This window comes from Primulina tabacum, chromosome 9 (assembly GCF_025594145.1).
Source record: "Primulina tabacum isolate GXHZ01 chromosome 9, ASM2559414v2, whole genome shotgun sequence".
NCBI lineage: Eukaryota > Viridiplantae > Streptophyta > Magnoliopsida > Lamiales > Gesneriaceae > Primulina > Primulina tabacum.
This window is the reverse complement of record NC_134558.1, coordinates 37,144,877-37,171,149: the sequence shown is the minus strand read 5'-3', so window position 1 is coordinate 37,171,149 and position 26,273 is coordinate 37,144,877. Positions and strand designations below refer to the sequence as shown.

Below are 26,273 nucleotides of genomic sequence, written 5' to 3'. Positions count from 1 at the left end.
TCACATAATATGTAGTTTTTCTCAACAAGGAAGCATCTCAATATTTAAGGAAGAAGTATATCGAAATTTATGGAATGAGCATCTCCAAATTTTAGAAAAAATATCAATCGAATTATGGTAGGATTTTCATCTCACCCCTGTAAATAGGAGGAACCTCTCATTCGGAATTTACACTGAAATTTTCGAGTTTCCTATCCAATTTTCGAAATTTCCTCCCAAAAATTTTGCACGAGTAATCAAAATTTTATCCAAGTTCAGAAATTCGTTTATCTCGGTCCGGTGCTCGGAATCCGATCTTCACTGTTCATAATATGATTCGATATGTTTCAAATAACATATCCAAATTTCTATAAAATCTAACGCTTAGTTTTTCGTTTATAGACTTCGCAAGAAAATTGCTCAGATTCTAGGCGAGAACAGCATGCCTACGATTTTTCATCAATGAACTAGTTAAAACGACTTCTAAACCCGATCTCCACCTTTCATAATATATTTGACGTATATTTGAACATATTGTAAAAGTTAAAGCTCGATCCAACGGTTCAATAAGGCGAAATGAATTTTTTAAGATGACTGATTTTCTGGACTACATGCTGCTGCATTTTCGAATTGTCAGTTGCATGATTCTTCTATGTTTCTCGAATTCTTCACGCTTATTCCAGGTCTAAGGTAAGTGGGCTTTTTTTAAGTATTAAATTTTTGTATATGCGTATTTATTTCGTTTTTCAAAAATGCGGTTAAGTACATATTATTCTTCTACTTCATTCTTGTGTTGGTTTGTCATATGGTTTTGAGCACTGTGAGGATTCAACTTGATATGTATGGGAGGGAATCCCAACCATGGCATGACCATTACGCGGTGGAGATGTAACCGCTATTTGGACTCGCCCCCGTAGAGGAGTAAAAATTAGGGACTGATATCAGTAAACCATTGAAAGTAGAGCAATCTTAGTGTCTGGTAAATGTTATGCATATGATATGAATGATGTTATGCAAGTTATGTAATTTTTGAAATTATGCATACGATATGAATGATGTTATGCAAGTTATGTGATTTTTGAAATTATGCATGTTGTTATATTGTGCTCGATACGGCCCCCACTTGCCGAGTATTTTTCAAAATATTCACCCCCTTACTACCCTTTCCCAGATAAAACCTAGGAAGAACTCGAGGAAGATGAGTCAGACCAGTTTTGGGGATGGTGAACTTTCAAGATTTAGTTTAAGTTAATATTATTATTATTATTCAGTTGTAACGTTTCCGCATTAGATTATGTCAGTTTTTCGGTTTTTGAGTTGTAAAGACAATTGTTATTTCGTTTGAAATTATGATATAAACTGTTTTTGGTTTATACTGTGCTACGAGGCTGGTTGTTTTCAATTGTGTGATTGTTAAACAACGTCGGTGTCGACTAACCCCGGTCTCGGGACGTGACAGAGATAGTGCAAGAGTGTAAAGAGATGGCTGCGAGAGACGGGGGAGTGTCATCTGCACCCATGTTGAATAAAACAGATGAAGATGGAGACATCCCAGCGGGGTGGTTAACTGTGGGTTCACAAAACCCTGCTCTCTTGATACAACTACAGCCCGCCGCCATTGCCACGCTTAGAGATGGGGATGTGCCAAATCCGAATTGGCTTTCTCTTATTCTCTGAAGAAGCGAATTAACAAGTATTATTTTGGTAAATCATCCATCTTATTGATATACTGTTTTCGTTGCATGACTTTGTACCTCAAAATGGAAGTTCAGAAATTCGTTTCTTTGCTCGGGTGCTCGGAATGCGATCTTCACCGTTCATAATATGATTCGATATGTTTCAAATAACATATCCAAATTTCTGTAAAATCTAATGCTTAGTTTTTCGTTTATAGACTTCGCAAGAAAATTGTTCAGATTCTAGGCGAGAACAGCATACCTACGATTTTTCATCAATGAACTAGTTAAAACGACCACTAAACCCGATCTCCACCGTTCATAATATATTTGACGTATATTTGAACGTATTGTAAAAGTTAAAGCTCGATCCAACGGTTCAATAAGGCGAAATGAATTTTTCAAGATGACTGATTTTCTGGACTACGTGCTGCTGCATTTTCGAATTGTCAGTTGCATGATTCTTCTATATTTCTTGAATTCTTCACGCTTCTTCCAGGTCTAAGGTAAGTGGGCTTTTTTTAAATATTAAATTTTTGTATATGCGTATTTATTTCGTTTTTCAAAAATACGGTCGAGTACATATTCTTCTTCTACTCCATTCTTGTGTTGGTTTGTCATATGGTTTTGAGCACTGTGAGGATTCAACTTAATATGGGAGGGAATCCCAACCATGGCATGACCATTACGCGGTGGGGATGTAACCGCTATATGGACTCGTCCCCTTAGATGAGTAAAAATTAGGGACTGATATCAGTAAACCATTGAAAGTAGAGGAATCTTAGTGTCTGGTAAATGTTATGCATGTGATATGAATGATGTTATGCAAGTTATGTGATTTTTGAAATTATGCATGTGATATGAATGATGTTATGTAAGTTATGTGATTTTTGAAATTATGCATGTTGTTATATTGTGCTCGATACGTTCCCCACTTGCTGAGTATTTTTCAAAATACTCACCCCCTTACGACCCTTTCCCAGATAAAACCGAGGAAGAACTCGAGGAAGAGGAGTCAAACCAGTTTTGGGAATGGTGAACTTTCAAGATTTAGTTTAAGTTAAGATTATTAATATTATTCAGTTGTAACGTTTCCGCATTAGATTATGTCGTTTTTCAGTTTTTGAGTTATAAAGACAATTGTTATTTCCTTTGAAATTATGATATAAAATATTTTTGGTTTATACTGTGCTACGAGGCTGGTTGTTTTCAATTGTGTGATTGTTAAACAACGTCGGTGTCGACTAACCCCGGTCTCGGGACGTGACAGAGATAGTGCAAGAGTGTATAGAGATGGCTGCGAGAGACGGGGGAGTGTCATCTGCACCCATGTTGAATAAAACAGATGAAGATGGAGACATCCCAGCGGGGTGGTTAACTGTGGGTTCACAAAACCCTGCTCTCTTGATACAACTACAGCCCGCCGCCATTGCCACGCTTAGAGATGGGGATGTGCCAAATCCGAATAGGCTTTCTCTTATTCTCTGAAGAAGCGAATTAACAAGTATTATTTTGGTAAATCATCCATCTTATTGATCTACTGTTTTCGTTGCATGACTTTGTACCTCAAAATGGATCTTTATGGTATTGAATATTTTTTTCACTAAGTATTTGATGAAAAACTTTCATTCTGAAATGTTTACGGACAAAATTTTATTTAGTTCATGAATTGGTGTAAATGTCCAATTTGGATGATCAATCATTGCAAGATTTTGGGATTTGTCAGCAGACTCATGAAATTTGATGTTTTTTTAATATTATTTATATAGTGGTATAAGAAAGTAGGGTAAATCAAGGAGAGACAATTAGAATTACGTTCATGGCTTGATAACAAGTATGCTTTATTTTTAGACGAGAATAAAGTGAAATGAAATTCTTTGTATATCTCTCAGAAAAATAGGAATTATGGTGATCACTTATAAATTTTCTTGGTACAATTAAAGTTGAAGTTTTAAAATTACATAACCGTAAATATCTTGATTATAGTAATGTTTTCGACTTTTACTAACGACATGACTTATCTTGACAAAAAGAACAATCAACTTGCAATATTCAAGAAAGTTGTAAACGACACTCATAAAGCTCTTTGCGATAATCTCGTATGAAAAAAGGTGTTGGCATTAGAAATCGGACTCTTGACCATTGTTCAAACACCCATCTACTTTGTGAGAATCCAAATTTTTTGGCATATAATTAAATAAAAATAGACGTGTATAAGAATTTATTTTCGAGTTATAATAAATTCGAAAATATAAATAATAAATGGAAATCGAAATCCAGTGCAAGATACATAGTAAATTAAGGCTAGATATCCATCTAATTGAAAGAAAATATTACATACAAGACAGTTTTTCTCAACAAAGAAGCATATAAATAGTTATGGAATGAGTATCTCCAAATTTTGGAAAAAATATCAATCGAATTATGGTAAGATTTTTACCTCACCCTTATAAATTTGAGGATCCTCTCATTTAATTTCACACCATTTGTACAGAATTTTCGAAAATTCTCTCTAATCTCTCCCAAAAAAATTCTGCAAGAGTCATCAAAATTCTGTCCAAAGTTCGAAATTCGTTTCTCTCTCTCAGGTGCTCGGAATCTGATCTCCACCGTTCCGAATATGCTTCGATATGTTTCAAATAACATATCCAAATTTCAGCCAAATCCAACGGTTAGTTTTTTCGTTTATAGCCTTCGCAATAAAACTGCTCAGATTTTATGCGAGAATAGCATACTTACGGTTTTTCATGCAAAAACACATTAAAACCAATTCCAAACCCGATCTCCACCGTTCATAATTTATTTGAGGTACCTATGAACATACTATAAAAGTTTGAGCTCGATCCAACTGTTCAATAAGGTGCAAAGAAATTTTTTAGATGGCTGATATTTCGGGCGATGTGCTGCTGCGTTTTCGAAGTGTCAGTTGCATGATTCTTCTATAGTTCCCAAATTCTTCCGGTCTAAGTTAAGTGGGCTTGTTTTAAATCCTTAAATTTTGGTTATATGTTTTCTTGTTTTCGAAAAATTCGACCGAGCACCGTCATTCTGTTTCTACGTTTTTTGTGCGATTTTGGTACGTTTACGTGTTGGCATTGTGAGATTCACTGAAAATGGGTGGGAATCCCAACATATGGCCATTCACGGTGGGATAGAATCGTTTTATGACCTCGTCCCCTTAGATGATTAAAACTTAGGGACTGATATCAGTAAACCATAGAAGGTGGAAGAATCGCAGTGCTGTTATGATATGAATATGATGATATATTATGAAAATCATGATATGTTTAAGTGTTATTTTCGAAAATTGTGTAAATATTTTTTATGTTGTGCTCGAACGGCCACCACTTACTGATATAAACTGATTTTGGTGTATACTGTACTACGAGACTTGTTGTTTAGCAATTATGTAATTGTTGAATAACGTCGGCGTCGACTAACCCGGGTCTCGGGGCGTGACATACTTCACCAACTAAAACACCCCTTGATAGCTTGTTTTTTTATTTTTTATTTTTTTTGGGATATTCAGAAAATTACTTTTGTTTCATTGTAGTCATATCTTTTTTTTAAAAAAAAAAATTAAATTCTATCTGTTATAATTAGAAATTATATAATTCCAAATTTTGGAAAGCATTTTCAATTAATATCTAGATATATGTGTTTCAGTTGTATGATTTTAAAATTCATTGATTGAAAACTTAAAAAAAATAACAATCCGTGAATCACTCTTCAAACAATACATGAGAGTTTTGTATAACATTTGTAATAGCAACTAAGACTCTGTTATAGTATATACTGATCATCCATGCAATATTATTGCATGTAATTAGACAACAAATTAGCACTGTTATTTTAATATACAAAAAATATTATTATTATTATTATTATTAGTATTATTATTATTATTTATTTATTCGATTGTATTTTCCACTTTTTTGCATATAATTTTTAACAGTAAATGAATATAATATTAAGTGTGATAATTTTTTATTATTATAAAATTTCAATTTAGTCAAAATCTTAAAAATTACAACTGTTTATATTTAAAAAATTCAAAAATTCAAGAATTTAGATGAGTTTATAAACAATAATGGATATTTGTGGATATAAGTTTTAGGGAAGGTTAAAAGATGAGGATTTGTAAAATTAATTAAGGCTTCACCAAATTGATTCCAAATTATTTAGTAAAGAGCTGGATTATTAATTAAATAAATAAATAGTGATATATAGCTATATATTTATTGTTACAGAAAATCCAACGCATATTCATTTTTAGAAAAATAATGATTTTTTAATCCAACTCATTTATAGAAAATTATATTTAAGCATTTTTATATTTAATCTTATAAAAATTAGTGGCTTTGTAATTTGTTTAATTAAAGTATCTACCAACATGATATTTTATATTTAAATCATATATGAATCATTACTGTTTTTTTCCCAATTAAAAGTTTGTACATATAAAATAATCATAAATATTACCGATGAACCGCTGATGATTTCACATATCCAATGTACATATTTGTTACGAAAATATACAGATTCTAGTAATTAATTCGCATTACAAATTTCATAAATATCAAGTGAATTTGAAATTTAAAAATCAAATTATAAATTTTAATTCTTTCCAGCACAGATTTAGTCATCATTCTAGATTTTTATATTATTACTGATATTTATATAGCGTATTAACAAAATTTATTTCTATATATATATTTTTTTGGTAAGTTTTGAACAAAAAATTTACACTGATTAGGAAAAAAAATTGGTAAAAATGTAGACCCTATTTTAAAAAAATGGTTGAAAAAACTCATTTTCAGTTCATTTTAGCTTCTCTTGAAAATTAAAATAAATATTTTGTTTGATACTATTTATATATAAAACATTAAAACTTCATCTATAATAATTTGAAAATTAAATTTAATAAATGGTAACAAAAATGGTTGGTGTCTCACCATTTCCCCAACCAAAATCCTACAAGGATTTGGTGAATTAATTTTGCTTTTTCAATAATCGTTCCATGGAATATTTCACTAATCCTCTATAAATACTCTCCTCAAATTCTTTCTTTTCATTGCAAAACTTTCACAGTCTCATTCAAATCCATCATCCTTTTCTTGAAGAAAATTTTGTGTTCAACAATGGCGGGTGCATCATCGAGCTCTTCTTCATTGCAGGCAAACTTGATCGTGGAAGAGAGGGACGAGCTGATGAGTCCTCAGAAAACGGCCGGCTATTCTTTTCATAGAACCGCCCATTTTCTTCGGCCAACAGCGGCCTCCATTCATGGCTCCGGCTTTCCTCCTGTCATTCCACCTGCTTTGGATGAAAAATTAAATCATAAGAACCTCCGTGTGGAGGTGCAGTTTCTTGGGTGGAATCAACCGCAGCAAAACTGGCAAACATGGATCGAGCAGATGCATGCTTTGTATCATTTAACATGGAAAGAATCTGGGATTTACGAAGCGATCATGAGCTCAAAATACAAGATTCATAGAAACCAAGATTTGATTTTCAGGTTTGCTGAGAAATGGTGCCATGAGACGAACACATTCGTGTTCCCTTGGGGCGAAGCCACTGTCACCCTGGAGGATGTGATGGTGCTCGGAGGTTTCTCCGTTTTAGGTGCCTCAAATTTGACACCTATCGGGGATGACGACGAAATGAAAAGAATTCAGAAGATTTTGCTCGATGAGCGGAAGAATATCACCAAAACGACCTTAAAGAGAGCATCCCAAAGTGCATGGGTTGATAAATTCATGAGCAGCGGGAGCGAAGTCGAGCACCAGGCGTTTCTTGCTTACTGGCTTTCGAGGTTTGTGTTTCCCAAGTTCGCGAAAGATAGTATTGGAGAAACGGTTATCCCTCTAGCCATCCATCTTTCTAGAGGAACAAGGATCGCGCTGGCACCTGCGGTTCTTGCCAGCATGTACAAAGATTTAAGATTGCTGAAAGAGGTCCTCGATGCATCGAGAAAACCGAGCTCTAATGGTGGTTTTCTGAAGGTCAAACTCTCCGCTCCACTTCAACTTCTTCAGGTTTGGATCTGGGAAAGATTCCCCACATTGCAGCCAAGGCCCAATCCGACGCTAACTGATGACCCAAAAATGGCTAGATGGAATTTATTACAATTTGAAGTCCAAAACATATCAACTTGTATAAATTCCGGTGCTGAGCTTTTTCTGTGGCGTCCCTATTCGAGATCCGAGAATATTACTAGTCTGAATCACAAGGATAAAGCCGAATGGGTATCAACCAAGCCGGATTTAAGCCAAGATGTGATGGCGCTGGCTCGATGCTGGAGGGTGAGCGAACTTGTAGGGCCGGACGCTGACTACATAGAACAGTATCTGCCTCATCGTGTGGCAAAGCAATTTGGAATGGATCAAGATGTACCTGGCCTTGTGCTACGTGTAAATTCTTCCCCTCAGGCTGCTTGGGAGTATTACACGAGGCCCATCGAAGATGAGAAGCTCTACATTCCTGCTCGCCTGTTTGAGTCCAATGTTACCACCAGATATATATTCTGGTGGCAAAAACTCATATCAGGTGCCGGAAAAAGGCCTGTCTGCAGTGATCATCCTCCTGGTTTTCAGCCAAAAAATTATAAGAGACCGCATGACTTGGAAACTGAGTCGAGAGAAAATGGCAGTGGAGGAAATGATTCAGAGGATGCAATTGGTCCAAAATCTCTCCCGGAGGATATAGCCAACTTGGAAAAGAAATTCATCGATCTTGAGAGAAATATAGCTCTCTATAAAGAAGCCGATTCCTCCGTTGCTTTGCATGAAGAAGGGGATACCTCTTCTGAATGAAATGATACTCCGCATTCCATTGAACTTTGTGAAACAAATGCAAAATTGATCTCACCATAAAGAAAAAACAGTCAGCGCTGTTTTTTCTTTAAAATTTAGCGACGATTTTTTAACCGTCACAAATTCAATTTAGCGACGGTTTATGGACCATTATCATATAAACTGTCGCCAAATAACAATAGTTTTTTGGATCTTAGAAAATGGCTGGTAGGTAAATCATTGCAATACATAGCGACGGTTTTCAAACGAACCTTTGATAATTATATACACCACAATAAATAATTCGTATTCTTATATGTTAAGCCTTAGATTTTTCTTATTTAAAAAGTTGCTAATATATATATACAGCAATGGTTTTTTCAAACAAGACCGTGGCAATTATAATTGCAATGTTTGGAGTCTGCGAGGATGACAATAAGGACGCTTCATTTTTGCCATAAAAAATCCCGCTGAAAATTACAAATTTATTGCGGTATGTATATACGAAAACTAACATGGGGTGCCGGAGAAGTGACCATCCTCCTGGTTTTCAGCCCAAAAATAAGATAATTATGTGGAAACTATAAATAAACGATAGTTTCTGAGCCCAGTGATTCGAAGGGTGAAGTTGGTAAAAAAAACCTTGCATGGAAGATATAGCCGCCAACTTTAGAGAAAAATATTGCTCCTCTTCTGAATGAAATATTACTTCTGTTCGTTTCAAGTACTTTGTGAACCAAATGGAAATTTGCCATTAAATCTGCCTTTTTTACGATCTCACAATAACTTTGTTTTTGCATAGTACTTCGTGCTAGACATTGATTGATAACATGTGCATTAATCATCACTAAACATCGTAGGTAAAAATTTGTGTGAGACGATCTCACATATAGTATTTTATGAGACAGATGTCTTATTTGGATCATCCATGAAAAATTATTCTTTTTATGCTAAGAGTATTACTTTTTATTATAAATATCGTATTCGTGATACCATCTCACAAGAGACCTACTCTTTCTAAACAGTGCTATTCTCTTTTAAAATAATAATCATTTAAATAACAATTCTCCATACTTTACAAAATAAATATCTATTATCAGATAATTAATAATTAAATTTTAAACAATGATTTATTTCAAATCAACATTTATTAGTTCTATCTTAAATGTTGTGGGATTAATCAATTAATAAAATTTGAAAATAACAATTGGTTCAGATCACTACTCACTAATTACGGATCATATAAATCTTTGCATTCATTTATTCATTTGGACACGAAATTCACGTGTACGTTTCAAAATCAGAAGACCAACGAATGAAAGTGTCGACAAGATCCTGTACTAAAAGAACAAAATCAATCAAGAATTTGATAAAAATAATATGGATCGACACGAAAAATATACCCTGCTATACATGCAAGACCCAACCTAACATCGCATGGGACGCTTCCCATGAGGATCTGATATGGTGCTCGTATGATCTGAGGAACTTGGGGTTAAAGTGGCAGATTGTGTACTTGATGTAGAGTCGAATGATTGTGAATTCGATGGACCAGATTTAGCTGTACCAGATGATGATGCACCGGGTGTTCGACTCCTTCTATACCTTGAACCAGGGTATCCAGGTTTTGATGGTTCTTCAAGAGCACCCGACTTTTTCGACAAGATCATTATAACTCTACCCATGTCGGGTCTTAATTGTGGATCTGACTGCACGCAGAGCAACCCCATATGTATGCACATTGCTATCTGCTGGGGATCTGCAGAAGATGCCAATGCCGGATCCATTATTTTCAAGGCTTCTTGTTTCTTGAAAAGCTTGTATGCCTGCAGAGACGCAATATTTATTTGGGATGATTCTCAACTGGTTTACCACAGCTTTCAATGCAACTTCTGGAGCACAGAACTACTAATAATAAGAAAACCAAATGAAAGTTTAATCGACATTGATACCATATTACATGAAGATATAATAAAGATTCTACGTCATGTCCCTTCATCCCTCCCTCGGTTGGACCAAAATCCGGGATGAATGGATCCACTTTTGAGCACTCAAATCCCTTTCATATCATAATTAAATGTTTATCATTGGATAAAATTCATTTATATCATTCATTTATACAAAATTAAGTGTTTCGTTTTCACAATTGTGTATTTGTGTGTATCCTGATCACTAGAACTAATAAAGAACAAAACTATGTTGACGTAAATTTTGGTTAATATTTTTTCAATTATTCATATATTATTTAATTGTGGTTTCATAATATCGAAAGAAAGGTGCTTTCTTTGACAGGGTGAAATTTTGGCACATATAAACCAATTTTTTGTTTGAGGGAAAAAAGGTATAAAAAAAAACAGTTTTTACCAATATAAGTAGAAACCAACCTCAATTTTATATTTGGTTTGTGCGATTCTTCCAAATTCAAAATCTCCAAATCGAACCAATGTACTATATTTACTTTGCAATTAATATGTATTTCCAAATTAAAGTTCTTACCCATTCAAGTAGGTTCTTTGAATCAGGATCTCGGGTAAAAGGATAATTTTTCTCTCCACTTATGAGCTCCAGAACCACAACCCCAAAGCTAAACACGTCTCCCTTAATAGAAAGACTGCCATGCATGAGATACTCTGGTGCCATATAGCCACTGTGACCAAATTAATGCCTTAATTTTTACGCACTCAGAAAATGTAGTTGGAAGGAGAACATAACCACAAAGCAAACTACCAAACTGCAATATAACAAGTGAAATTTAACTTCAAAGAGAACATACTTGGTAACAGCTACACGTGTATTATATGTGTTTGATCTTCAGGAAAGAGATGCGCCATGCCAAAATCAGAAATCTTTGGAACCCATTTATCATCAAGCAAGATGTTGCTGCCTTTGATGCCCCGGTGTATGATACGAAAATGAGCCTGCTCGTGAAGATAAAATAAGCCCTTTGCTACACCAATTATCACGTCTAGCCTTCGCTTCCAATTGAATGCTTTGCATCTATCGGACCCTACAGAGTACATTCAGGTATCAAATTTCAACTTAAGGATTATCCTCCTAGCAAAGAGTTTAACTAAACTTTGTCATGGGAGTACTTGGTATGGAAAATGCTCGATAGACAGGGTCATGTAGTTTCAGAACATGTATATGTCTTGGATCTCCCAGAAGAGATTGGAATTATTGGGTGAAAGCCAAAGAAGACTCATATGGATCCAATTCACGAATTGAGTGTGACAGAGGAAGTCAAGTTGTTACTGTTGTAAAATTAACCCATCTAAGCCAGACCAAGTGTAGTATTTGCAGCAAGTATAGTGAGCTAAATTATGAACAAACCAACAAAGAAGCCGATGGATGCAGTGTGTTAGGGACCCAACTACTATTTGGGTTTCGATATAAACAGGCCTGAGAGTTACAAGCCTTAAAAACCTTTAGAAAGAGGGAAGAGACTAAAAATGTGAAGGCAGAGACTTGTTATTCATTCTGTTATTTTGTTTCCTTGATTGATTACTAGCTTTGGCTAGGGTAGCGATAGTTCATCTCTTGTACAGAGGATTTCCTCTGGGATCTTTATTTTCAGTTTATGATACTAAATTTTAGTGCCACTACTGAAAATCAATATGAAGAATTCATTTCTATGAAGTGTCAGACATCATGTATATACAGAAATGCAAATGTATTTTATGCATCAATTCCATCTTATGTGAGTTTATTTTCACCCTATATCTTCAAACTCAAAATGTACTACCACCAAAGTCTATATTATTAAAAGATTTTGAAAAATTAATTTTCATTTGAAATTTGTTGGAAAAAAATGAAAATACAAGTTAATGTAATGAAAATGACGTAATTGCAAAGGATAATTAGTTGATTTCGAATAAAAGTAACAGCAATTGCAAGAGACATTTTCCCCCGAGATTCCACCAACATCAATATCAATAATATTAGCACTTCATCAACATCCTGAGCCCTCGGACAAGAAATCACTTCTAAACCCAACTTCATTTGCATCATTTTTCCAATTATAAAGCTGGCATAAAAAGTTCATGGTATGTTTATTAAACTGCCCGGTCAAATTTTCTGTCTCCACACGCATAGTAGAGGTAAACACGAAATCTGAATAATGAAAGAAAACATAAGTAAAACGAACTGAAGAACTTACCAAATAGATGCTTGTCTAGGCTCTCATTAGCCACATATTCATAAACAAGTAAATTTTCTTCACCGTGTACACAATACCCCAACAAATTCACCACATATCTATGCTGGACACGAGCCAACAGCTTTGCCTCAGTTTTAAATTCTTTCTTCACCTGAGTTGAGTTATGCGACAGTTTTTTCACCGCTACTTCTTTTCCGTCAGCTAATTTCCCCTGCAAACATTTGCATACCCAGAAAGTTTTATCAACGATTCATACTTCTGATCATCAAATGAAGTATTTTTTTTGTGTTTTCTTTTGCCAAAGTGGGAGTCAAACAGCCACCGAGCTAGCTTGAATCTAGCTCAAAGCCTCAAACTTTTCCGTATGCTACAGTAGCTGTGTGATCATACCAAGCAAGTTTGAATCGTTCAACTTAAGCCCACAATTTAGAAGCTCCGTTTCACCTCCTAGGTATCGAAGGGCACTATCACAGTTCACTCCCAAATCCAAGGGCAAAAGGGGGCTTATTATCTCACCTTGTAAACTGGACCAAAAGACCCTTCACCAAGCTTCTGACTGAGGTGAAAATTCTTCGTTGCTGCAACAAGGGTTTCAAAAGAAAACAGCTTTTGTTCCTGTGCTGCAATTCTCTCCAAGTCGTCCTCGTCTTGGTCTTGGGAAGTGGATCAAACATTAAAAATTGAAACAGCTGCAAACGACTGATGATATGCTATTCATTGATATTGAAAAAATTACCTTTGCTTGCGTTGGAAAACCATGGCTTCACCAGGTGCCGGAAAAAGCCTTTAGATTTGGTCATTCTATCATCCCTTGAACATCATCAACATAATAATTGATGAAATATTTCTAATTTCTCTCTCCGAACGTCGACCTTCTGAATCATGATCAAGAAGCTTTATTTAAAATTTAAATAATGTATACCCAATTCGCTTGTGCGCGTGAAATTTGACATAGACTTATACGGGTGTTGACTTTGCATGGATTGAAATTGAAATTCTAAGCCTGCAATTACGGTCTAGCAATTTCATATCATACTTAAAAGTGATCAATGTATTATTGATCATTTTTTAAAAAAATATTGTCCTAAAATCCTCGCCCAATGTTTAATTTTATGTATCTGTCTTAGGGGTAAAAACAAGTGGAATCACTCACGCTCGGTCAAAACTCAAGCTCCAGATTGGTTTTACCTAACTCGAGTAGCTTCAGCCCATAATCGAGTCGAACTTGAGTAATAATAAAAAAAAATAAAAAAAAATTGAAATCTAGTTTTTCAAGCTAGGGTAATTCGGTATATTATCGAGTGGAGTCGAGCTCGGGCCGGTATCAGGAGGAACCGGTATCAGCTTGAATAAAAATCAAAGATTCCGTGGCCGAAATTCCTGGTTTGGCAGTTCAAGTTGGAGCGCCTCTGGGGACTGTAGGATTGTGTTGCATTTGCACACTTTCTGGTTTGTTAACATATTTTTTGTTTCCAGATTATTTATTGTGGATCGATGCGGATACAGGTTACAGAGCACTCATATATGATACAGAGCCAGCTTTGGCAATGACAGAAGTGAACGATGAAGAGGGGTTTGATCTCGGTTTTGATTCAGTTGGGAATCGCAGCTTTCATGTATATTTCATTGTCGCTCCGGTAAATGATATCATGCTTTGAAATAGATTAAGAAAGTGATTGCAGGGCTTCTCAACTTCGAAGTTTGGAAGAACACTATCTTATGGAAGCTGGAACCGAAATGTATCTGCAGTTCATGTTCGTTTTCATGTTCTATCTCCTCCCTACAAAATACGGGCATCCATTTATCTTCAAGCTGCTTCTAGAAGAGCTTGAAAGGAAAATGATGATACTAAAATTTAGTCAGCTAGAAGTAGCAATGCTTCTTGATATTACACACACAACCTACATAATTCTTATTCATATCTCAAGTCTCGGTGCCTCACTACCTAGGAGTGAATATAAATTTCGTTCAAACTAAGTGCATACGACAATGCTTGTGATTAATTTCCGTTAAAGCAAAGCAAAAATTATTTTTTTTTTTTCTGTCAAATTTCTGGAGTCGAACTGAGTCCGTCCACCCATTTTACATCTCCAGTTTTACAGAATCGATTAATGACACACATACATAAAAATTGTCGGCAAGAGTTTTCAAAGAAGGTGGAGCCAGTCAAGAAAGACAGCAGGCAGCAAAACATGGGTTAACAATTTCGTAAAAATATGAATACGTTTTTTTAACGCGTATTCACACGGTTAAGGGACTCTATAAATAGAGCTCTCCCCTTCATTCTGGAATCATCCCTTCTTCGAGTTTTCTCTCATCTTATAAGCATTTGAGTGCTTAGTTCTATAATATTTGTGAGGTGTTTGTTCTCCTGTATTAAGAGAGTGTGTGTTCTTTTTGGAAACACAGTGAGTGAGTTGTACACCACAAAATATTATAGTGGAATTCTTTTCATCGTGCCAGTGGTTTTTACCCTAATAATTTTTAGGGGTTTTCCACGTAAATCTCGGTGTTCAATTTATTCTTTATTTTCGGGATTTATTATCTCAAATTCCGCACGTGGGACCAACAAGTGGTATCAGATCATTGGTTTAAAATTTCTTAAAATTCTGAGTATGCTCTATGGTTGCAGCCTAGACTGATCTTCCACATCAGAAAAGATTTTTTGAGATTTTTTATTTAAGGCATGATTATTTTGTCCAATCTACTAAAATTGTTGTAGACATAACTGGCGGAAAGGTACGAGATAGCAAAGTTCAACGGAAGCAATTTTATGCTGTGGAAAATAAAGATACAAGCAGTTTTAAGAAAAGAAAATTGTTTGACGGCTATTGGAGATAGACTGGTGGAAGTTACGGATGATGGAAAGTGGAATGAGATGAATAATAACGCTGTTGCCAATTTACACTTGGCTATAGCAGACGAAGTTTTGTCAAGTATCTCTAAGATAAAAACAACCAAAGTTATCTGGGATACTCTGACAAAGATGTACGAGGTCAAGTCGCTATACAACATAATTTTCCTAAAGAGAAGACTTTATACTCTTCAGAAACTACTATTTTTCAGGTGGAAAATAAGACGGACGAATGTCAAGTTTTTTGTGAAGCAGTACCAGAGCACGAAGAACAAGAACATGTTGAGTCTGAGGTTTCCAATGTGAGGCAGTCAACTCGAGACAGAAGACCACCAGTTTGGCTTTCAGATTATGTCACTGAAAGTAACATTGCATATTGTCTATTATCAGAGGATGGTGAGCCATCGAGTTTCCACGAGGCTACTCAAAGCTCGGATGTATCTTTATGGATGATAGCAATGCAAGAAGAGTTGGAGGCATTAGACAGAAATAAAACTTGAGATCTTGTTACACTACCATGAGGGTGGAAAGCAATTGGAAACAGATGGGTCTATAAGATCAAGCGTTATGGCAATAACCAAGTGGAGCGGTATCGTGCTAGATTGGTGGTAAAAAGGTATGCTCAGAAAGAAGGCATCGATTTCAATGAGATATTTTCTCATGTGGTTCGACTTACAACAGTCAGAGTAGTGTTGGCATTGTGTGCGGTGTTTGACATACATCTAGAACAGCTAGATGTAAAAACGACATTTCTTCATGGAGATCTTGAAGAAGAAATCTATATGCTCCAGCCAGAAGGTTTTGCGGAAAAAGGCAAAGAGAACTTGGTTTGCAGGTTGAACAAATCTCTGTACGGTCTCAAACAGGCGCCGAGGTGTTGGTACAAGAGATTTGATTTTTATATCATGAGTCTTAGATACAACAGACTGAGTGCAGACCCTTGTACGTATTTCAAGAGGTCTGCTGATGATTATATCATTTTGCTGTTGTATGTGGACGACATGTTGGTAGCAGGCCCCAACAAAGATCAGGTCCAAGGATTGAATGCACAGTTGGCTAGGGAATTTGATATGAAGGACTTGGGACCAGCAAATAAGATTCTAGGGATGCAAGTTCACCGAGACTGAAGTAACAGAAAGATTGGTTTTCCCAGAAAATTATTTGAAGAAAGTCTTGCAACGCTTCAACATGCAAGATAGTAAGCCAATCTCGACCCCTCTTCCTGTTAATTTCAAGTTATCCTCCGAGATGTGTCCTAGCAGTGAAGCAGAGAGGATAGAGATGTCCCGAGTACCATATGCATCAGCAGTGAAAAGTTTGATGTTCGCCATGATATGTATAAGACCGGACATTGCTCAAATAGTGGGAGCAGTTAGTCGGTATATGACGAATCCTGGACGAGAGCATTGGAGCAAGGTTAAAAGGATTCTTAGATACATCAAGGGTACCTCGAATGCTGCATTGTGTGATGGAGGATCAGATTTTATACTCAGGGGCTATGTCGATTCAGATTATGCTGGTGATCCTGATAAGAGGAAATCTAATACTGGTTATGTGTTTACACTTGCAGGGGGAGCAGTAAGCTGGGTTTCAAAACTACAAACAGTTGTGGCGTTATCTACGACGGAGGCAGAATACATGGCAGCTACTCAAGCTTGCAAGGAGGCAATATGGATTAAAAGGTTATTGGAGGAGATCAGACACAAACTAAGAGAATGGTCCTTTGTTTTGTGACAATCAGAGTACCTTGCACATTGCAAGGAATCCAGCCTTTCATTCCAGGACGAAACACATTGGAGTACAATTTCACTTTGTGCGGAAAGTAGTAGAAGAAGGAAGCGTGGATATGCAGAAGATCCATACGAAGGATAACATAGCTGATTTTCTGACCAAAGTTTAAGTGATGTAGATCCTCAAGTGGTCTAGCGAAAACGTAAGCATCAGGGTATGGCAACATTGAAAGGATGTGTGGAGATGTGTTTGATTCTCAATCAAATCTCCAAGTGGGAGAAATGTCGGCAAAAGTTTTCAAAGAAGGTAGGGCCAGTCAACAAAGGCAGCAGGCAGCAAAACGTGGGTTGGCAATTTCGTGGAAATATGAATACGCGTTTTTAACGTGTATTCACACGATCGAGGAGCTCTATTTATCTCCCCTCATTCTGAAATCATCCCTTCCTCGAGTTTTCTCTCATCTTATAAGCATCTGAGTGCTTAGTTCTATAATATTTGTGAGGTGTTTGTTCTCCTGTATTAAGAGAGTGTGTGTTCTCTTTGGAAACACAGTGAGTGAATTGTACACCACAAAATATTATAGTGAAATTCTTTTCATCTTACCCGTGGTTTTTACCCTAATAATTTTTAGAGGTTTTCCACGTAAATCTCGGTGTCCAATTTATTCTTTATTTTCGAAATTTATTATCTCAAATTCCACACGTAGGACCAACAAAAATATCATAAATTAATTTATACACGCCATACATGTAAATAAATATAAATATAAAATATAAATAAAAGGGTAAAAAAACAATATAAAGAGAGCATATAATATCCTAATCTACAGGACACCCCAACACAAGGACGGACGCCGACAGCTGGTAAAAATTATCAATTACAAAAAACTAAACAAAATCTAATCCACAAAATTGACAACTTCCATATTTTCTATTCGAGTTAACACCCAGTATCACTTTTTGTCGCATTAAACCTATAGCTCTTCCGCCTCTTTATTTCAGGCAAATATAGGATTAGTGTTCCGGGGGTTGAAGGAGATCAGAAACTCTTTTCTTTTTTAATCACCAATCACCATTTTGTTCAGAAGGTTTGCTGGGCGTTCAATAGGACGGTTAACTTGTTCCAATCCAACACATCCAAGCTTGGATAAAAAACGGCGGCTCCCAAAGCTAGTATCACACCAGTAACAGCCACGGACGGTTTTCACACAACCACGGCCGCTTGATAGCCTTCGTAATATTGTCTTACAATATTTATCTGCATCCTTGAAGAAAGCTTGGCGAGCATAGTCAGTATATGCTATTTCATTCTGTAAATTGAATCGGTTAATTCATGAGTTCAGCCCAAATATAATATCATACTCGTACATATTGCGAGGTAAGAATACAAGCAAAATCATGACAAGTATCCGACAAACCTTCTGTCTGAAACCTTTCAAAGTTTCGGTGAGTGCTTGAAGAGAAGACTGTTTAGAAGAAAAAATCTTCCACTCCTCATCAAGCTTCCTCAAGACAGTAACACTGGCCTCTATGTTTTCTACGTAAATCTTGTCCTGTCAAAAGTAATTTTATACTATCAATGACGGAGGTCCAAAGGTTGAACAAATACAGGACTACAGGACCGAATGAATTTCAAAAGGAATAGGGTCCTGAAAACCTTTTCTCGAGTAAAGGACACCAGACATTGACAGAAATCGAACAAACTTAGATGACAAATATAACAATCAGTTTCAAGTCATTTTAGAAAAGAAACTCGAACATATACTTTTACCAAACCATTCATATGAAACATAAAAGCTTACCCACTGCTTGTAGCAATCAAGATTCTGAGTCAAACACCAGATGAAGATGCTTGTTGCTTCCTGAGCTAGTGCTGGGATTCCTGTGGAGCATCATTTTTCAAAAGTTTTTCAGAATTTTCAAACACTTTAGAAATAATCGCGTAGGTAAATATCACTTCCAGTTAAAGATTACCTTCTCCTGCCGCTTTCACAGATAAAGTTTGTATCTGCAGCGAGGTCTGCTTCATGGCTTTGCTTCCAGGAGAACCAGTAAGAGCGACCTCTTTTAGAATGGGGTAGATTGCCTCAAATCTTTCAGTAGCCTATTATACAGAATCAGCGATAAAAATCTGAACCATCTGGAAAACAGAAGCACAAAGAGAACTTGCCAGAACTGCTTGACACCATGCAAATGTCCTCTACAATGCCTACCCATGGATCAAAATTTTTTTGCAGAGGATTCCAGAAACAAATTTTAGACACTTATTCAGAAACGCTCAGAATGATCCTTAAAATGTTTCAAAAACTTGTTTGATACTCTGTAAAATTCAATAAACAAGCGCTGTTTATAAATAGTATAAAGTGAAAACAAGCTATCCACTAATTTTTGTCTTCAAAAGAAGAAATAAAATTAACTTTAAATTTGTAGGTGAAAACTGAAAATATGGGTCTACAATAAATTAATCAGTTTAGAAACTACCAGACTTTTGTTTTCTTTCGCCTAGAAGAAAGAAAAGTATCAGTCATGGTCTCATGGAGGTGGAAATGTTAAACCTACCTTAACTCAGTGCAGGAGAAGCAGGAAATGTTAAACGTAACAGAAGGTCCAGTGATTCCGGTGCTATCAAGCGCTCCCCTTTTCTAACAGCATTGTTCACTAATACAACGCGAGCTTTAGGTGCAGCCAGTATCCTAAGGCATGGATCAAAGGATTATTAATTCAAAGTAAAACATTATTAACCCAAAGCACAGTTAAGTATTAATTGCAGTAACTCGTAAGTGTTGAAAAGAATCAAGACAATTAAACCTTTCAACTAGCTGCAAAACCAAGTCCCTACACTGTGGGTTAGACCCTGATTTTCCTCCAAGAATTGGCAAAATATGATGTGCCCATAGGTACAATCCAACAGCCAGATCTCCTTGACAGGCCTACACAAATGGATAAAACTTTAGTATGAAATACAAATGTCAAAAGGAACAGGGATCAATGAGTAGCTCTTATCAGAACTAATTTCAAAGAGGATAAACATGATTTACTCACCTGAACAATCATCCATATAATAAATGGAAGCTTATCTTGTCCTTGATATTTCGAATTTTGCATGAATTTTGGTAATACAGTTAGTAGTACATCAGGCTTCCGCCTTAATACCATTGCTAATACTAAAAAGATGGCAACCTGCAATATCAACATTTACTCAATTAGTATGTACCAGAAGGCTAGATGAGATGACAACGCTCAGAATCAACAATATGTTATGGTATTCTGTTACTAGGAAGTAAGCCATGCCACTGAATTGAGTGATTAAGCAGGAATACTGATTCCCAAGAAAATCTATTAGTAACATTTCCCTTGATAAAAATACAGATCTTGTTCAAAACAGATCAGTCGGATGTACAAGCAATATTAGCTAAAAATAGGAAGGTAGTCGATAATATGAAGTTTAACAATCTAGCAAAAAAATAAACCTTCTCATGAGTTAGGTTCATTTTTTATTTCAGGAGGTAACACAAGGGTAATGATGTAGCTATATCTTTCTCCATGCATGTGCAACATGAGAAATATAATGCCCTTGCTCATAATCATCAACAGGAATGTGCTTCCAGTAAACTTCAATATATCATAAGTCACACCCAGACAAATTTTGTTACAAAATTTGGAACGTCTCATGACAAGAGAACTCGCAGAATATTATCAAACATTATCCAAAAATTATTTAACAACATAGATACTCCTTCGATAATACCTTCCATATTGAATAAGCATGTGCACAGAGCCAAAAAAATGAAACCTTGGATGTATTTGTTTTTGCACTAAAAGTGGTGGCTAATGATGTCACATGGTGTAACATTTAAGTACAGATGATATTTGTAGAAAAAATTTGTCATGTAAAACAATAGTTATTCAGGGAATTTCAAACAAAAGAGATCTTTACAACTGCCATTAGGAGAGAACAATTAATTGAATGCGATACAGAAAAAGGGAAAAATCAATCTTACATACCTGAGACTTTGAGGATGCTGGCTGCACTCCTTTCCTTGAGCCCTTAGGCCCCGACAATTGGGTTACCAAGCCAGCGAGAATTCCCTCAAATGACCAGCACACAAAGGTCCCTAAAGCATCATAGGAGAAATGATTGATCCAGTCAATCGAGGTCTTGTAAACAGCTTCAGAAATGTAAGAAACTGGTACCTGCTTGTAAGAAATAAAATAATTAGTGGACTTAAATACCAACAAAAAACTTAAAAATGAAAAGAAATCAATGCTACAAACACTGATACCACACAGATAACATCAAGTTCTAATCCATATAACCACGAGAAATAGTGGCATGCATATATAATCAGATAACACAGTAAAGAAAGATCGTTGATTTTAAAACACAAAACCACCACCCAAACTTTACAATCAATATTTGACAATTTTTGGGGCATATACTCTAATTGCAGGAAGTCAAAATCTCGCAATTACAAGAGACATAATAAAACTGCATATTTCACTAAAAAAGCACCAAAAAATACTAGAGACTCCCTCAGAGAGCATGGAAATAAATTTTGATGCTCCATAAGGTGTTTCCAGATTTTCATTAAAAAATATAGCAAATAGGGACTAGGAAGGTGAAATGTCTCAAAATATTTGTATTTTACTCCTCGCAATTCTCACCAAAGAGGGTATGGGCCATCAAGTAAGGTTTCACTTGAGTAAAAACAAGTTATTGTGAGATCATGAATATAGCTTCAATTTTCAATTCAAGATTCTTGTAGTCTTGTAGTTAGTAGCAGTTTTTAATGCAAACACCTCCTTCCCCTTTGACCAATTAGCTAAAGCTGGATAAATTTGAAAAACTATCCATGAAAAAGTTTCCGAATAATGTCAATTCACCAGTACACTACCATTCCACAAACTAGTGCATGAGAAGATTTTCGTTATTTCCCTACAAATAATATTGTAATTGATATAGTCACAGAGATAACAAGAATTTACTAACTCAAGTCAGCGATTTTCGCCACCGCAGATTCTCTAAACAGATTCAGCCAAGGGAACTGTGATGTGCTGACCTCCAAAAATGCACGCCCAAAATAATCGGCAAACCTCATCAATTGTATGTCTTGCTGCCCTTCGTACGATCCCTACACATAAAACATTCCAAATGAACAATCGAAATTATCCAATTCCACAAAGAGCGAGAAGAAAATAAGACAAAAAGGAGTTAACAAAACAATAAATTAACACATTACCGAAATCCCGGAAAGAAAAGCTGCAAGCTCAGAATCGTCGATCTTGGCAGCGGCCTCCGCCACCGTCACCTTAGGCTTTTTAAGCTTCTTCGGCTTCTCCTTCTTATTCGCCTCCGCGGCATTATTCTCTGTCGCATTAATATCAGTATCGCTGTTCTCCTCATCATCTTCATCACCTCCGAAATTCTTCCTCGATCTCAACGGCAGCTTATCATCGTCATCGTAAATCGAGGCAGCGGCGCGCTGTGCCTCTAATTTCCGGCGCCGTTCCTCCGAGTGCTTCTCCAGGCCCTTAAAAACGCTACCTTTTTCAGGTAAAGCACCGGATCCGTTCTGTACAGCCTGATTCTTTCGCTGTTTTTTGGCGTATGTGACTCTCTGCCAGTCATGATTATTTTCTTCTGCTGCTTCGGATGGGAATGAAACTGATTTCTCTTCTTCCATGAATACGGGGAAAATAATAATCGGGGTAGATTGATTACCCTTTTTGAGAGGGAAATCGGGTGGAGCAAGGGATCGGAAAAAGGAAAAAAGGATGGTTTGTCGGAGAGTGGCGCAGCAAAAACTAATGTTTTTGACTAAGAAATTGACCTTTTTGTTTCAGTATTTCCTATTTTTTTTAATAAAAAAATAGGAAATACTGTGCGATTTAACTAATTATCGTGATTTTCAAACTATTAACTTAATTCGAAAGTTATATTTAATAAAAAAAATAGAAAAATAACAGTTGTGTACTGCTGTCATGAAGATTAGAAATAGAATCGTGGTAATATACATGTATCAAAAATCAATACTAAGTTACATATGCATCATCATTTTCATCGCAAGAAAAACTTATTTCAAGATTCTAATCAAGATCTGTAAGTTCATCTCTGGTGACTGATTCTTCTTGCATTATAACTTGATTCAAGATCTCCACCACATGGCTCATCGCCGGCCGATCTTTCGGGTTCTTGTTGAGACAGCTATCAGCCAATTTTGCAATGGTTCTAGCAGAGTTCGGGGAATACTGATTTTGTAGTCGTTGATCCATTATCATGTCAAACCTTTTGGTATATGGTGGAAACTGTCTCACCCATTCAATAAGCTTTTGCTCTGCCAATGGAAGGTTTCTTTCCAATGTCCGCCTTCCCGTAATTATCTCATAAACCACAACTCCAAAGCTCCATACATCACTCTTGATCGTCAGACGTCCTGTCTCTATATATTCTGGGGCCGCATAGCCGCGTGTCCCAATTGGCGCTGTGGATACATGAGAGCGGTCCCCTGTAGGGCCTTCTCTTGCAAGACCAAAGTCTGAAAGCTTGGCATTGAATTCCTCGTCCAACAGGACGTTCGAGGACTTGAAGTCCCTGTATATCACCTACATTACAAAGCACAATTATCATAAAGACAAATTTTGGACCGAGAATGCACACCACCCCGTTTGCCCATGCTCGGTCTGCCCGGATGAGTACCTGTATTTGCAAACCTTCGTGCAGATAAGCCATTCCTCGAGCTGCCCCGAGAATAATGCGTAGTCTAGTAACCCATGGTATTGTGGGCATTGCCTTGTTGAAAAGATGATCATCCAAGCTTCTATTAGGCATATACTCGTATACCAGTAATCTTTGGATTCCTCTTTCTCCATCAGAGGAACAGTATCCAAAAAGCTTTACCAGATTAGGGTGATTCAGAACTCCGAGGTATTGGATCTCTGCAATCCACTGCTTGTGGCCCTGCATCATCATATATATCTCACATATGTAGTATATTTATCAAGAACTTTGACGAGTAATGCAAATTTTGTAATTAATTACCTGCCAACCTTGTGGATCGAGTTTCTTGATGGCAACAATAGTAGTGGGTTCCCCCTCACCACTTTGCGGCTTGATCGTACCTTTGTACACAGTCCCGAAGCCACCCTCCCCGATCCTGAGCAATTTGTTGAAATTGTTGGTCGCTTCCTTCAGCTCTGGAACAGAAAATACCCTTAAATCCGCGATGCTCCGATTCGATGACGTGGACGCAGTGGATTTTCTCAACTTTGTGGCTGATTTCCGAGGCGCACCTTTGGTGTTTTCTTTGAAAAAAATGCACGGACACTTCATATTTTTCAAGAACTAAAAAACAAAACACTTGGAAAAGAAATGAAAGCCAGAAGGGTTGTGTGAATTTGGCCGCTAGGAGACCAAATTAACTCGAACCAAAACATAAAAATGGTGTTTATTATGGTAATGGGAAAAGGGCCGGAAACCGCGAGGGGGAGAAAATAGCAGAAATTAAATTCTCATCTTTGACTGATTTTGCAATGCAGGAATACTATCCTAATCCTAATAAATGTGAATCAAAGAAAAAAGCCAACATCAATTCAACAATGAAATTGCATCGAGATGATGAAGGATCACAGTAGCAATATTGATGATTGGAAGTGGGTAAATAATGAATGAAGCAGGCAACTCAACCAATTATCTTCTGGGACAGCTTGTGAAGAGGAATCCATGAACAAGATGGTGACTCCTAACATGGGAAAACAGGCTGATGTTCGTCGTGATATTTTCTTCTTGGTCCGCGTCTTTGCTGAATTTTCCTTCTTTGCTATCAATTCACATTATTGATTTTAGAGTGGATTGGCTTATGGGATACGGCATGAAAAGTCGTATTTGATGAGGGATTTATTCATGTGTATATTTTATTTAAAATTTTAGAAATTGGTGAGGGTCGATAAATTACATTCATCAAATAAATCATGTTGAACAAATTTCGTGTGACATACTCAAATTGAAAACACAGATAGAGAGAGAAATTGAATATCTTAGTAGATGTTCATCATATTCTACTTTCTCAAGTAACTTTTGAGCGTGTGATTTATTCATATTTTTATATCTTGGTAAAAACTTGTGTGAGACGGTCTCGATTCGTATTTTGTGAGACATATATCTTATTTGGATCATCCATAAAAAATATTATTTTTTATGCTAAAAGTATTACTTTTTATTATGAATATCGATAGGATTGACCCGTCTCACAGATAAAGATTCGTGAGACCGTCTCACAAGAGACCTACTCTTTCATCTTATATGTATATTTTTCTTTTATGTGGTTCTTTTCTTTCAACTTTTTTAAATTCTAGTTTTTTTTTATGTTCTGATTCTAATGTAGCACCATATACGTGCCGTCATATTAATTAAATAAAACTAATTTTTAAAAAATAAAGTTAGCAAATCATAACTTAAATTTCATAACATAAGAAACAAAAATAGTAAGCACTCTGAGAAATTTAATGCATTTAGTATTCGATTAGATGTGTTCCAAATTCAACGAATTTTTATATATATATATATATAAATTTATGTAATATTTTATTTATATAACTAATTAAATCGTGTCACGTTATTTAAACACTTATCCTCCACCTTTATTGTTCACGACTCTGTGCTTTTGTTTATTTATAATTGAAAAGTATGCACGTGAATAATAACATATTTGAATAGGTTCCCATGCTTGATTATTGCCTTTCAGACTTGAAATCGAAGAGGGCGCATGGGTCCACGCGGCAGGTAGATGAAAGATTCGGGCCCAAGCTCTTGGATAGTCGTAGCAACTAGCAAGTAAAACCAAAAACAAAAGAAATATTAATAAATTGAAGTGTTTAACGTGGAAATCAGATGATTCTGCTGTCTGTGTGGTTGAAATAATTGAGTAGAGATGTTGGAGGATGAGGTAGCGTATCTGTTACAGAGGTATCTGGGGAACTATGTCAGAGGACTCAACAAAGAACCCCTTAAGATCACTGTCTGGCGAGGGTTGTTTTTTTCCTGCGTGTTGCTCAGGTTTTATTCTTGATTAAAGTGTCTAGAGATTT

The 26,273-nt window shown here is 36.2% G+C and overlaps 3 protein-coding genes and 1 pseudogene across 3 annotated transcripts; 1 reads left to right on the top strand and 3 right to left on the bottom strand.

The window, feature by feature from the left end:
- Positions 1-6,661: 6,661 nt before the first annotated feature.
- Positions 6,662-8,510, top strand: LOC142556685 (uncharacterized). Its single transcript, XM_075668168.1, has one exon. It carries the CDS (start codon positions 6,797-6,799, stop codon positions 8,468-8,470), a length of 1,674 nt encoding a protein of 557 aa, XP_075524283.1. The 5' UTR covers positions 6,662-6,796; the 3' UTR covers positions 8,471-8,510.
- A 1,219-nt stretch (positions 8,511-9,729) lies between these two features.
- LOC142555763 (cysteine-rich receptor-like protein kinase 43) lies at positions 9,730-13,558 on the bottom strand (annotated as a pseudogene).
- Positions 13,559-17,942: 4,384 nt separating this feature from the next.
- On the bottom strand, positions 17,943-23,006 carry LOC142556382 (uncharacterized). Its single transcript, XM_075667842.1, has 10 exons — positions 22,430-23,006; positions 22,184-22,321; positions 21,195-21,383; positions 20,232-20,369; positions 19,998-20,119; positions 19,753-19,882; positions 19,164-19,293; positions 18,992-19,071; positions 18,608-18,742; positions 17,943-18,499 (listed from the first exon to the last, which is right to left on the bottom strand). Exons 1-10 carry the CDS (start codon positions 22,871-22,873, stop codon positions 18,248-18,250), a joined length of 1,758 nt encoding a protein of 585 aa, XP_075523957.1. The 5' UTR covers positions 22,874-23,006; the 3' UTR covers positions 17,943-18,247.
- Positions 23,007-23,172: 166 nt separating this feature from the next.
- LOC142555764 (putative serine/threonine-protein kinase PBL19) lies at positions 23,173-25,041 on the bottom strand. Its single transcript, XM_075666845.1, has 3 exons — positions 24,229-25,041; positions 23,887-24,147; positions 23,173-23,792 (listed from the first exon to the last, which is right to left on the bottom strand). Exons 1-3 carry the CDS (start codon positions 24,517-24,519, stop codon positions 23,277-23,279), a joined length of 1,068 nt encoding a protein of 355 aa, XP_075522960.1. The 5' UTR covers positions 24,520-25,041; the 3' UTR covers positions 23,173-23,276.
- Positions 25,042-26,273: the final 1,232 nt, after the last annotated feature.